The sequence below is a fragment of the Xenopus laevis genome, chromosome 5L, assembly GCF_017654675.1.
Source record: "Xenopus laevis strain J_2021 chromosome 5L, Xenopus_laevis_v10.1, whole genome shotgun sequence".
In the NCBI taxonomy this organism is placed as follows: domain Eukaryota; kingdom Metazoa; phylum Chordata; class Amphibia; order Anura; family Pipidae; genus Xenopus; species Xenopus laevis.
The window spans coordinates 98,458,003-98,471,884 of NC_054379.1; the positions used below are offsets into that span (position 1 = coordinate 98,458,003).

Here is a 13,882-nt window from a genome sequence, read left to right on the forward strand (position 1 = left end):
CCTGTATTGTGTTTACTAGAAAAAGCCAAAACAACAGCATTTTTATATTGGGGTGCTCCTTGTGACAACCTGTGAATTTATTACTAGATTGTAAGGTTCATTAACTGATATCCATACATTAGGGGGTTACGTTAGAAATATCAAAAAATTTGTGGTTTTCCTATTTTTCTTAAATGCTCTAAAAATAAATACTTCTATGGAAGTCAATAGGAGCTGCCCTAATCCTACTAGACCATTTTTTAATCAATTTGGACCTTTAGACGTTTTGAGATTTTTTTTCACTAGGAATTGTCCCAAAACTATTTTTTTTAGATTGTTCAGTGCTATTTTCTGTTAGTACTTTTTTATTCGGATCTTTTAAAAAAATGTCATGACGTTCATGGTTTTCAAGTGAGTTTAGAAGTGGTTTCAAAAAACGCTAAAATGAGACTGCTGATAAATAGGTCTCCACATGTCCTATAAAGATCTGGCAGGTTAACTGGTTTCTGATAAATTTGGAAACAGTGTGTGTAAATGTTATAGGGTCCATAAACTGTAAGCTGCAACCCTTAAATGAATACATCAACCCCAACGTATGTGTACTGAGCAACTTTGCTTTCTGAATAGTTCCTTTAAACAAACAAGTAAAGGTCTAAATAGAAGTAGAAGTATTGCTGATAATACAAACATAAAAAGGTGCTCATCAGACAAATGTTTTTCTTGGATCATTTTCAAGCTAAGAAAGAATTATGAAAAAAAACATGACATTAAAAAGTACATGGATGTCCCTTTTATATTATTTTAGCCTCTTCTTTAGTTTTTAAAAGAAGCATCACATAGCATTAGCTGTATAAATAACATATATTTACTCGTTTCTCATGTTCTGAATACTGGCCCAACAAGTAATAAATCTTTTTGTACATTGAAAATTTTTTTTTGTGTGGCTCTCAGTTTACCTTTTCTAGCAGACATTAAAAAGCCATACTTGTGATCTTCTCGGCAGTTCCAATAGATTTGTCCAATCCAGTACAAGCTATCAATTCTTTAGAAAAGAATACATGATTTCTTACCTACATTTCCTGTTGTGAGGTATGAATTTTGAAAGTCCATCATTCCCATGCCAACAATGTGTATAAAATCTTCAATCACCTGCATCAACTCCACAGAACCAGGGTAAATCTAAAATGACAAATTACAGAAGCAATTGCAAGCTCTGGATTACATAATCAATAAAATGGCTACACATATAAAATATCAATATTAAATAGAGGTATTTACTCAATCTTTAGCAGTGTGGCTATGAGCAGTGCAACAAGCTTACAGGAAAAGTAGCCTTTAAATATAATACATTTGTCCACAGTCTCTAAAAAGTGAAGAGTTAAAAAGCAAATGTAGAATCATAATTAACCTTCTATATCTATATATTTGCTATATCTATTTACTCTATAACACACTCAGATGTATGTTAGTGATACACTAATGCATTTTTAAGGTTTCTATGACTATTCAATGTCTGCTTCATCTGAAATCTTAACAGCAACTTTTCTGACAGCTGCACTATTGCAGCATTGTAGGAAATTGGGTGCTGCCATACATCTGATCCATTTTTAAACCATAATTACTGGTTAATCACACTAAGAATTAATTTGAAAATGTACTAGCCTGTGCAGCTGCCCTTGATAGAAAACATTTTTCTTGCACGAAGCAATGCAGATACAGCAATTCATAATCCAAACTACAGTAGAAATGTTTCATTTACTTTCAGTATTGTTAAGAACTCTGTAGGCTATCAAGTATGGCTCATTAATAAAAGTTGTTGTTTGTGTTTTTCTGATTTCTAATGTGTATTTGTAGCAGGATCATTAAGCCATCAACTCCATTTCTAGACACAATGGCCATTTTGTTTATCAGTAGCTGATGGAGTATACATGTCACCTACTTATTTAAAAAGAGTATCGATATCTCACCATAAACTCATTAGTTTATCTCAATCTTAATAATGCCACAAATCCATCTTTCATTGAGCAATGAGTCTTTTTTATGAGATTCTTCTTTTATTTATTGAGGGGGTTATTTACTAAACTCTGAATGCAAAAATCCTGAAAAATTTGTGATTTCTGAAAAGTCAGAATCTGAAAATCCAGCATCTCAGACCTGTCGAGGTTGCATATAAGTCAATGGGAGAAGTCCCAATGATTTTTTGTTTTTCGTACAGTTTTCAGGTGAAAATTATGAAAAAATCATTAAAATTGGATTTTGTCCCGCATTTTCTGGAAAATATAATAATAAATAAGCATAAAAAAACACAGATTTGATTTGAGTTTGTATCAGAAAATACTGAAATAAATTCAGACTTTGATAAATAACCCCATGACTGTACATTATTGCTCATTATGAAACTATGTGATAATGCAGAGATATATGGAGGCTTTTATACTTCACTGTACTATATTTTAAATACATTATTATGTTTAATACATTGTAATGTTCAAAGACTGTACTAATGCTAGAGCACTAGACAAGAAAACCACTACATTTAAAATACTGCAGCTAAAGTAGACCCTCTTTAACTATTATTTGATGACTGACTTACTGGGGATCACAGCAGAGAGAAACATTCAGGTGTACTATTGGTCTTAGTGGCGAACATAAAGCTGGCCTTAAGGACATTATAATTAAAGACACACAAAACTGACCAAGATTAGAGATGTCATTTATACAAATGCTATTTTTTTACATTTAGCTTTGATTAGGTGATTTAGCAAAAACATAATACATTTGTTTTAAATAAATGAATTGTCACCACTAATTATAACTGGCACAACAAATATTTGTGGAGGCAATGATCTTAAATAAAATGATAATTATTTATAGGTATAACAGAACAGAACTAATAAAAAGATAATGTACCAGAAGATGAAAAAAATGTAATACCTTTGTGAACACAAAGCATACATCATTGCACATCTGGTTGCCTGCAACCTTCCTTATCACTGCCCATAGCCTATATATATTGTATAAAACCAACCCAAAAGGCTGCCAAAAATCATTGCCAATTATGAAAATATTCCATTAAGAATCATGGGAATCGTCACTGGTTTGAATCTAACTGTAAATCCTACTAGAATTATTCATATCCTCAAACTAGTGTCTGTTCAAAGGCCAAGCTAAATGTCAAAACTTTCTCTGGTAAGTGATTAATTGAATTGAGTCTAATTGAATGGGGTATTTATACTTTAGAGAGCTTGGTGACACATCAGAATTCCCCTTGACAAAGGCTGTAGTGCCGAAACGTTGGGGTGTTCTCATTTTTGGCAAGTGTATCTGCTCCCTGTGATTTGTCCCTTTTTTCCTTGATCTTGTAACTTGGTGGTATATATATGTTTATGCTGATACTGTTGTGCATGATATACCAATTTGTCTGATGTATATTTGTCTGCTATATATTACATAAAAGAAAAGAAAAATTAAATACCACCTTTGTTTATTTTATTTTTAAGTATTATTTTTCTTCATTGAGTGAGCATCCCCTCTCTATTTCTGTAGGTGATTAAAGGTGACCATAGAAGTAACAATTACGATCTTTTTTCGAAAAGATCCTTCTAAGAAAGATTGTTTGTTTCAATACACAAGTGTAGAGGTGAATCGTCAGATATACAGATAGAAACAATAGAATTCTACCTGTATCTGACGATTCAGCACTAACAATGGGCAATGTTTGGGTGCACCCGATCAAAATTTTCCGTCCTGCCTGATCGACAAATCGACTGTTATCCAAATCTTCTGACGATATTGGTCGGCTCTTTTCCCGCCATACACACAGAATATTGTACGAAAATTCGCGCCTGGCGAATAAATTCGCCCATCACTAATTATCCTAAAATCTATTATCTTCTTTTCCCCTAAAATGCTGGAGGTACCCAGAAGGGTTGCCTCTTATTATGAATAATTATCTGTGCACTGTAATTATATAATACTATAATTGTTCTTAAAAAGTACATCCTTTTCTTAATACAGAACACCATATGTTTTACCTGTTGTGCATCTTCCCATTTTTCTTTGTTTTCTTCATCAAGGAGATTGCTTACTACCTGAAAGAAGTTCTGAAAAATAAAATGGAGCAGTTTAATTGTAAGACTTAAACATGTGAATAAGACAAACAGATGAGGAGTTATTAGTGTCATCAAAAGTGTTTCCATCTTAAAATTCATCATATACAGTAGGTTGGAAAACAGTATCCTTGTTTAGAAAGTGATAAAAAATGAACCCTGTCCGCTCGAGTTCTGATAGTAGAATCACTTGTATTTCACTTCATCATTTGTCATTCAATCAGTCAATTTCCATGTCCATAGGATTCACTTGTCCTTGGCTTTTTCCTTTCTGACATTAGCACTGCATTTATATCATGTTCTTGCTAACTGAATTTCTTTGGAATGAGCCCAGCTTGAGAATTTCAAAAATTTCTTTCCAGAAGCAAATCGCTGTTAGCATCTTTCGTGTACTTACAGTGCATTTATGTAACACCAAGTGTATACAATACTACTCCCCTGTCTTCTTTATAAACATATTTTATTACATGCAGGTTAATGAGAAATGTAAAGAACTGTAAAACACTGGAGCATAATGAGTAAGAGACTGATATTTCACAAAGCATCTGTTAAAATGTACCTAGAGACAAGCCCATTTAAATGGGTACACAGAGAACTATTTAACAAGATTTTTGTAGTACAATTTCAAGTGTCTCACTAGTTATATAGCATGTGATGTGTGAAGTCATTGAAATGCTCTCTGGGTAAAAGAGTTTTGTGCTGTGAGCAGCAATTGGTAACATAAAGATAAATGATTTCATTATTCTGTATACAAAACATTATAATTTTATTTCCTATCAGTATATATTTTTAAAGACAGCATCATTCCTTACAGATGGAATTGATTTTAATCTGAAGCCACTAAAGCAAAATGTCATCATTAAAAAAGTCTAAAACTCGTAAAAATGTTTATAACTTTAAATGGTACTCAAAAAGCAATAAAGTGCAAATATAAAATGAATAATTTCAAAGCAGTGAATAAAAACAGGCAAAAAAAAAAAGGCAACTTAGACTTCACAGAAGGTTTCAGGAAACACACTCCTGATTTTATTGTAAGTCCAACGCGATTGTTTTATATCTCTTACCTGTACTCCATCAGAGGCAGGGATATAGCTTGCTCTTTTGAAAGTGTCTGTGACATTTCTAAGGATTTCCACTGAGATCAGAAGATCCCCCGCATAAAAATGCTTCCTCTGAGTTAAATCCAGTAGAGTTTTGGTCACCTGAGACATCCCCTCTGCTGCTAACATGCGTTGACCCTTAGCAAGATGCTCTTTAATCTGTAATGTTCAAATGCATATAGCATATAGATCAGTATATACAAGTGTGTATAGCTATCTATATCTATCTATATCATCTATGAATATATCTAGCTATCTAGCTATCCACACACATACACCTATGCACATACAAAGGTATACCTAGATTTCTCAATTTCTAATTAACACCTCTCTATTACAATAAGGTTAGATAATTAAGTATAAAAACCAAGAAAATATACATCTCAGTGTGATAATACAGTAGCTTCAAATATAGCTTGCACTGGATACCTTAACTAATTATTAATAACATTCACCATCTGGTCCAATCCATTGACCCAGAATCACATACTTATTCTTCTAGTACAGGTATTTTCTGCTGTTTGTGACTGTTGGATAGGATTGCTTGATATCAAAAATCATGGCCCATGGGTTACATTTCGATGACATTATTAAGACAAGCTATACTAGTGAAATTTGACATTTTAGTAATGAAGATTTTTTAACGAAATGTTGCAGTACATTATGCAATTTACCCAACGCCCAATGCAATAAGATTCTATTCCAGGAATTATGGCCACAGCAAGGTGTGCAGCGTCATGCATACATGCAACAAACCTCCTTAATGTTGATAATTTATCTTTGATGTGTCATCTTTACATTAACTCAATCATTAACCATGACTATTAATGGAGGGGTTAACTGCAGGGAGTGCTGAAATGGATGCACAAAAATGCGATTTGCATCGCTTGCAATTTTAATTACATTGCCCCTCATATTATTTGTTCCTGAACTGAAAATGTTACATTTATTTTCTCTCAGAAAGAGAACAGTTAATTTAAAAGTCGGTTACGGAAAAAAAATTCGAAAAGTTATGCCTTTGTGTGAACATATTTGCCTTTGCACGAATGAATTTTTTTTTAAAATTGGTTTTGCGATCCCGGAAACTGTTTAGCGACCACTTCCGACAGTGGAAGAAGGTTTGCAAATTTTAATTAGCGACGGTGCACAGTGAATGTAATAAAACCTTCTACTGAAAAAGTTGTTATGTTTGCTCCAAAAGATTATGACACCTTCAAGCACTTTTTAAAAGTGGGCAATGTGCAATTAAAACTAGCTATGCACAATTAAAATTCGCAATGCAATAACAGTTTAAGGCAGAGTATAGCATTGGGAAATTAGACTTTTTATTATCTTATCTTTTTTGTGACCTATGGTCACCTATGTAACTTTTATTACATTCCTCCATTCTCTTAAACAGGTATAGGATCTGTTATTCAGAATGTTTGAGAAGTGGGGTTTTCCAGATAAGGGATCTTTCCGTAAGTTGGATGACTATATTTTAAGCCTACTAAAACATTAAATAAACATTATATAAACTAAATAGGATTTGCTACCAATCAGAATTAATTATATCTTACTTATGATCAAGTACAAAGTACTGTTTTATTATTACAGAGAAAAAGGGGTTGATAATGCTTACATATGTCCCCACTGCAGTTACTGAATAACACTCTTTATAAAACTGATTCCTTTAAATTTATTAAATATTGTTATGCCAGGGTGCAACAGGTATAGCACTATCTCAGCTGTGCAGTAGTATAGCATCTACCTGTGGCAACCTACTTGTGGCATCAACCTTTTTAAAATGTCAGCTCTAGGGGCAGAGAGGACCATAACAGAAGAGCAATATATTGTATGGAATGTGATCCACTGACACCATAGGTTTCAGAAAAGATATTTTCACCCTGTGCATTAGAGCAACACAAGGCAAGGTATGATGTGACCTTAATGTTTCACATCTTTTCCGATAAAAAAGGCAAAATATATGTATCACAATCATATTTTAAAAAAAAAGTAATCCTTTTTCAGTGAATTTAATAGTCTGCTTTTAAAACATTTCTTGCTCTGGGGAATTTGACATGACAAATAAAAGCTTTCAGAAATCAAAACAATATACAGCTATGTACATAGGTAAGCCTGTTTTTCCATCCTTTGAATGGTCCGTATCATTTCTCAGTAGATAAAAAGGGATCACAGATTTTTTTTTTCTTCCTTTGCACAGTTGCATAAATGTGAAATAAGCATAACAAGAGCAGAAGCTGGCTTTGCACCTACTGAAAGCTGCACGTGTCTGTATTCAGCTGATATGCATCTTGCAAAGCTTGGCTGCTCCCAGAAGGCTACTCCATGAAGATTGAGTGAACAGCGTCTACTAGTGGTGCCTATGAGACAAACAAAATGCAGAAATTATTTGTTAGATTCACCGGCAATGCTGAGCTAGCACGTATACAGCACAACCTCAGAGAAATGATTCTGCTCCATATTGTAATCTATCTTGATATGATTTGCTCAGTTTATAAAAAAGATTTTTTTCTTAAATAGAATCATAAACATAGCAAGGCTGCAAGAAGCAAATAAAACTGTTTGCACATTAAATAAAGCTTTATATATTTTTGTTTAGGGAAGCATTTACCCGTGGCGTTCAGAGGACATCGATTGAATGCCAGATCTCCAGCTGGGGTTCTTTTCCATACCATAGACATCAAATAATCCTCAGGGCAGATTTCATAAGGAGCTGTGAATAAGAGTGAGATTTATATTAAATACACATTTACAATTCTGACATTATTTGTCACGCTACTCAGTTTTCAACATGCCCAAGGAAAGAACCTGAGTGATCATAAATGTTTGTTTTCTTTTTCTCCCTTTGGATCACAAGGCGAAAAAAAATGACGAAAACAGCCTAACCAGCAATTTCTCACCTTCTTAAAAAATAATAATATTCCAACAGTACATGTGGTATAGAGATAGGAGCATGGTTTTAGCTTATTGTACCAATTTAAAATCCTCCTGGTTTTATTAAAAAGAAGAAAAAAAACAGCTATATTTATTTCATTGAGATACTCACAAAATAACTAGCTTGCAAAGGCACAACTGTAAGACCTGTTCAGTACATTGTATTTTCAGAGAAAAGCAAGTGAGGTGTAAGAAGCCTCATGGCAATAATTAAGTAATGGCAGTAATTATTCACAAATTGATGTTGATTGGGTGGTACAAAGTAAAGCGCTTTAACAGATTCTATACATTTTGGCTGTTAAACAGTCCCCCTGAGAAACCAAAGGCTAAATATATTATTATAAACAGAATGACAATTTCTTAGCAGTATGCACAAGTAGATACAATTATGCAAATAACTGTATTTTAAATATATAGCCTATTTTTTTTTTTCAGTTTCAGTTCCTGACACACCATCAAAGAAAATAGAAATGTCTACAGTAGCATCATCTCATAAAAATAAAAGCCCTTTCAGTCTGCTTTGTTCACACTGAGGATTCCAATTCAGGCATTTTTAGGAGAGTCTTGTTTCTTTTTACTCCTCACGGGGTACAGGCAATCTCCATAATCAATTCAAAATGAAATTAATGGGTTTTTCACATGAGAACACTATAAAATGTATTCTCTGCATCAGTAAAGCTTTATTACTAAACAGAAAATATATTTACAAATACATTTCATGATATCCTGTTTGCAACAACAATGTTGCAAAGATGAGGACAACAAAGGTCCACTATAGTTACATAGTTACATAGTTAAATTGGGTTGAAAAAAGACAAAGTCCATCAAGTTCAACCCCTCCAAATGAAAACCCAGCATCCATACACACACCCCTCCCTACTTTTAATTAAAATTCTATATACCCATACCTATATTAACTATACTTACTTATTACCTGGTAATTGTACAAATTGTCCTATTTCCAATAGCCCTTAATTGTCTTTTTATTACTCAAGCCCCTCATTGTTGGTCCAAAGGCAGTCAGGTACCTCAGCTTATAACATTGATTTACATGATTTTGAGGTTCAATGATGATAAAAGCAAGGTTATGCACTTTGGCAAAAATATTATAAATGCAAATTATACACTAAATGGCAGTTTGTTGGGAGTTTCCTTAACTAAGAAGGATCTAGGGGTTTTTGTAGATAACAAGTTGTCTAATATTGTGCAGTGTCATTCTGTGGCCACTAAAGCAAATAAAGTTCTGTCTTGCATAAAAAGGGCATTAACTCAAGGGATGAAAACATTATTATGTCTCTTTATTGGTTGCTGGTAAGGCCTCATCTGGAGTATGCAGTGCAGTTTTGGACTCCAGTCCTTAAAAGGGATATAAATGAGCTGGAGAGAGTGCAGAGACGTGCAACTAAATTGGTTAGAGGGACGGAAGACTTAAATTATGAGGGTAGACTGTCAAGGTTGGAGTTGTTTTCTCTGAAAAAAAGGCGCTTGCGAGGGGACATGATTACACTTTACAAGTACATTAGAGGACATTATAGACAAATGGCAGGGGACCTTTTTACCCATAAAGTGGATCACCGTACCAGAGGCCACCCCTTCAGACTAGAAGAAAAGAACTTTCATTTGAAGCAACGTAGGGGGTTCTTCACAGTGAGGTCAGTGAGGATGTGGAATATACTGCCGGGGGATGTTGTGATGCTGATTCAGTTAATGCCTTTATGAATGGCTGGGATGATTTCTTGGACAGACATAATATCAAAGGCTATTGTGATACTTAACTCTATAGTTTGTATAGATTTAGATATATATAATTTATATGAAGGTATGGAGGGGTGTGTGTGTGTATGGATGCTGGGTTTTCATTTGGAGGGGTTAAACTTGATGGACTTTGTCTTTTTTCAACCCGATTTAACTATGTAACTACTGTATGTAACTATTAATAAAATAACGAATAAATCGGATCGGGGAAAAAAAATAAAATCATAATTTCTTTACATATTTCTGTTTTAGTTAATAGGATAGTATTCCATGTCTATTAGTTGCAGTGACAGCCTGTATTTTTGTCTCTATTACTCATTTTACATATCTGACTTGTTAAAGAGATTCTGACATGATTTTTATGATTTACTTTTTATTTTGAAATTACACTGTTTACATTGCAAATAATTTACTCTACTATTTAAAATTGTATTCTCAGTGCATTGTGCCAGATTTGAGTTTTGAGAAGAAGCCAGCACTTCAGGATGAAACTGCTTTGAGACAATTATTGCTTCTCCCCTTCCCATTGTATTATACCAGGTTGTATTTGCTTTGATGCTATTCTCATGTCTATCACTGGGGGGGGGTTGGGAGAACTTTTAGCAATGCAAACAAATCCTTCAGCAGAGATGTCGGGTAACTGGTTAGCTGTCCATTGTTCTGCTGATGGGCTGCTGGGAAGGTACTGAGGCAGTTAAGAGTGACTGAAGTTTATCAGAGCACAAGTCACATGACCTGATGGCTCCTGGGAAACTGACAATACATCCAGCCCCATGCCAAATTTCAAAATTAAATATTAAAAAACCTGTTTTCTCTGTTAAAAAACAGATTTCAGTGCAGAATTCTGCAGGAGCGGCACTATTAATTGGTGTATTTTGAAAATTACTGTCATCTAGCACAAGCAGTAGTGGTGTGTGTATCAATGAACCTCCTTTCTCTGTCTTTTAAAATCACAGTTACATCTATTTCTGCCAATGTTTAAACATAAACAAGTGTAATCTGTCCGCTGATCATTCGCATCCCTTGTCATGCAAACCCTGTGTTTATACAGTAGCTCCAGGGATTTCCTTTACTGTGAGTGTCATATCTCCTTGTGTGCAAGATATCAAGGCGATGCCCAAATCCTGCCCATGTGCCATGCCTTTCATATACCAACACTACATACAGAAATGGGTGCAATTATTCGTGATCCATTCAAGGAGCACAGCAATTTGTGGTTAGTAGGGGTGTGAAGATGCATTTTGAAGGGGGGGATCAGCATTTTGCTCTTTGCAGCTTGACCCCCATTGTAAATAAACCCTACAGAAGTTTACAGTGAACTGATATTTATGGTTCCATTTATGCACTTATATTAGTGACTGCACACATTTGCAACTCATATAGCAATTTTGTTTTTACGTAATGCTGTGATTCTTTCATGCATTTGCACTTTCCTTTTATCTATGTAACGCTATTGAATGTATTAGCCAATTATTTAACATGCAAAAAATATCGGCCCCGAAATGTGGTGAGAAATTAGAGAAATGATAAAGGACAGTATTATTTAGTACTTCTAATGAGCTCTTGTTATCCCTTAGCTCTTATTGAGCATTCATACCATAAAAATGTATAAAGATCCTAGAAAAAACAATATGAATAGAAAATATACGCTAATCATAATGTAAACGAAATTATGCACTTGGTGAGTCATTACATGTGAATACTGTGAAGTTAAAATGACTAGTTTCCATTGACAGAAAAACATATTGTGCTACACCCAATCAGCAAGTTCATATTTGGCTTTTCTGTACATTATTTGAATGGTAAAAATAAACATGTTTAGAACACATTAACAATTAAAACCACAGCGCTACTTCTTAAAAATTCTCTAAAGCTAAAAATGTTGTCCTAACATTTGATTAATCAAAATGTAGATTTTAAAATGTCATTTATAACTGAGCTCCTGTCATGGCCAAGGTTCTCAGGAGTGAAAATTCCATTACATTTCTAGTCTAGAACTGAGTTACACATTGTCATGGTTACAGTACTCCATCTTTCCTTTGGCAGTGGACATTGAAATGAAAGAAAACAAAAGTCTCAGCCACTGAAAATTTACAATTTTTAACTTTTGCTTTTGAACGATAAAAAAGAAAAGCAATATGAGAAATGACTAAGTGTGAAATTCACTGACAGCAGAAGCCTTGATCAATCTAGGATTTTGAGTTGGATGCAGTCAGAGCAGCATGTGCACATATGTTATCAATGAGCTGCTGGTTGTTCTTAAAAGATCAGAAATACAACAATATTAAAGGGGTTATTTATTAAAACTAATTGATCTCATATTTTTATTAAACCAAGCTTAGCCAAACTCCCATCCACAATTTTATCGTGTTGATCAATAAAATAACTCGAAAAACTCAGGTTGGGAAAAAAACTCTATAAAATCGAGCAAAAACACTAATCTTACAATCTTTTCTAATTTGATGCCCGAATCACTTGGTTTTGGTTATAGTCTTAAAAACCTGAATTTTTCAGATTATCGGACGAAACCTAGTGCAGATCAGGATCTTCAAATTGTAAAAGGGGCATCTCCCATTAGCTTATACAAGACCAGGTTTGAGATGGCAGATTTTTGTATTCTGAATTTTTGCAGCTTTGGGGTATAATGAATCTCAAAAAAAATTTTCCCTGTAAAAATTTTAGTTTCTGCCGAAAAAACTTCAACCAGAAAAAACTGAGGTTAAGTAAATAACCCCCAAAATGTTAGAACCCAAAAAAACTGGTAGAGTGGTTTACTTCGGTAAGCTTATTAATGTTAAATAATTTGATCTTTCTCCTATAACAGGAACAGCACATTTTATTGAACTGTGAGACAAACTATCTATCTAGTCTGTCTATCTGTATATCTATTTATCAATCTATCAATATACTGTAAACCTATCAATGCAATGTAAATCCAGCATATTTTCAAAAAATGTAAAATTAGGCAAGACATTTCGAATGTAAATAGGTAAAAACTAAGTATTAACAGATATATATTTCTGTCACTGGACATCTGGGCCCAAACTGAAGGTAAAGATTTTACAGAAGCCAGCACTTGATCTTTGAGGGCGCTACAACAACAAACCTCATGACTAACATAGCTCTTATGGTTGGTTGTAAGTATATTATTATATTCCTTTGCCATTGCAAGCTACTTGTAAATAGTACTAACTATACTTTACAGTATATTAACAACAGACAAGGCCGTGTGTATGTGTTAATAGTTGTGGGCCTCAATCAACACCCCCCCCCCTGTCATGGAGGTCTAGAGGCCCTACAAGGTATGGGTCTAACTTTTCAGTTCACCAAAATTAGCAGATGTGGGAGGAGGAGTAAATTTTTCCTTCTCCACCACTTTCCACAACATTTACTTATTATAGGACATATTTATAAGGGAGTCAGAAAAAATGGCTTTGGAATTCGTCAAACATTGCCATTTAATGCCATGTAAGTACACTTAATTCAATCGAAATAAGTGTAACATTTTTCATTGGGAAGGAAATGTTTGCTTCAACATTTTACACCACTTTATAAACCTCAGAAAGGAGGTCAATGTCCCATTGACTGTATAGGTTATGCCAGGTCTTGTGTGGTATAAAATAATAGACAAGTTTTAGTCATTAAATAAAAAAAAAATATTTTTTAAACATGTCAGTATGCTGGCAGAATGTTAAATTACATTGAAAAAAGTCAGGGGCTTAAGTACCATAGCAACTAGGCAGTAATTTGGAAAGTAGAATGGAAGACAAATAGGAGAGGTAATCTAAATTTACAGATATATTTTATTTGCACCAATCCTTGATGCACAAAACCTAAAAGTTAAATATGGTTCCTTAGACCTTTCCTTAGCAAGTAATAGGTTGTACCCTCAGTAACTGTTTAAATCATCTTACCAGATACATGAAAGGATGAGGGTTAAAGGATCAGCAACACAAAATGTATATATATTTATATTTAAGAGGTAGGACCGCCTTTATATAA

General features: G+C 34.0%; 1 protein-coding gene across 5 annotated transcripts in view; it reads right to left on the reverse strand.

The window, feature by feature from the left end:
• Positions 1-13,882, reverse strand: part of LOC108716926 (adhesion G protein-coupled receptor B3) — a 490,100-nt gene that overhangs the window by 209,925 nt on the left and 266,293 nt on the right. For all 5 annotated transcript variants that reach the window (XM_018263507.2, XM_041563155.1, XM_041563156.1 and 2 more), the window contains 5 exons: positions 7,803-7,904; positions 7,445-7,551; positions 5,153-5,347; positions 4,014-4,082; positions 1,050-1,158 (listed from right to left, as the gene is read on the reverse strand). In XM_018263507.2, the coding sequence (XP_018118996.2) occupies positions 1,050-1,158; positions 4,014-4,082; positions 5,153-5,347; positions 7,445-7,551; positions 7,803-7,904 (582 nt within the window). The remainder of the gene's footprint in view (positions 1-1,049; positions 1,159-4,013; positions 4,083-5,152; positions 5,348-7,444; positions 7,552-7,802; positions 7,905-13,882) is intronic.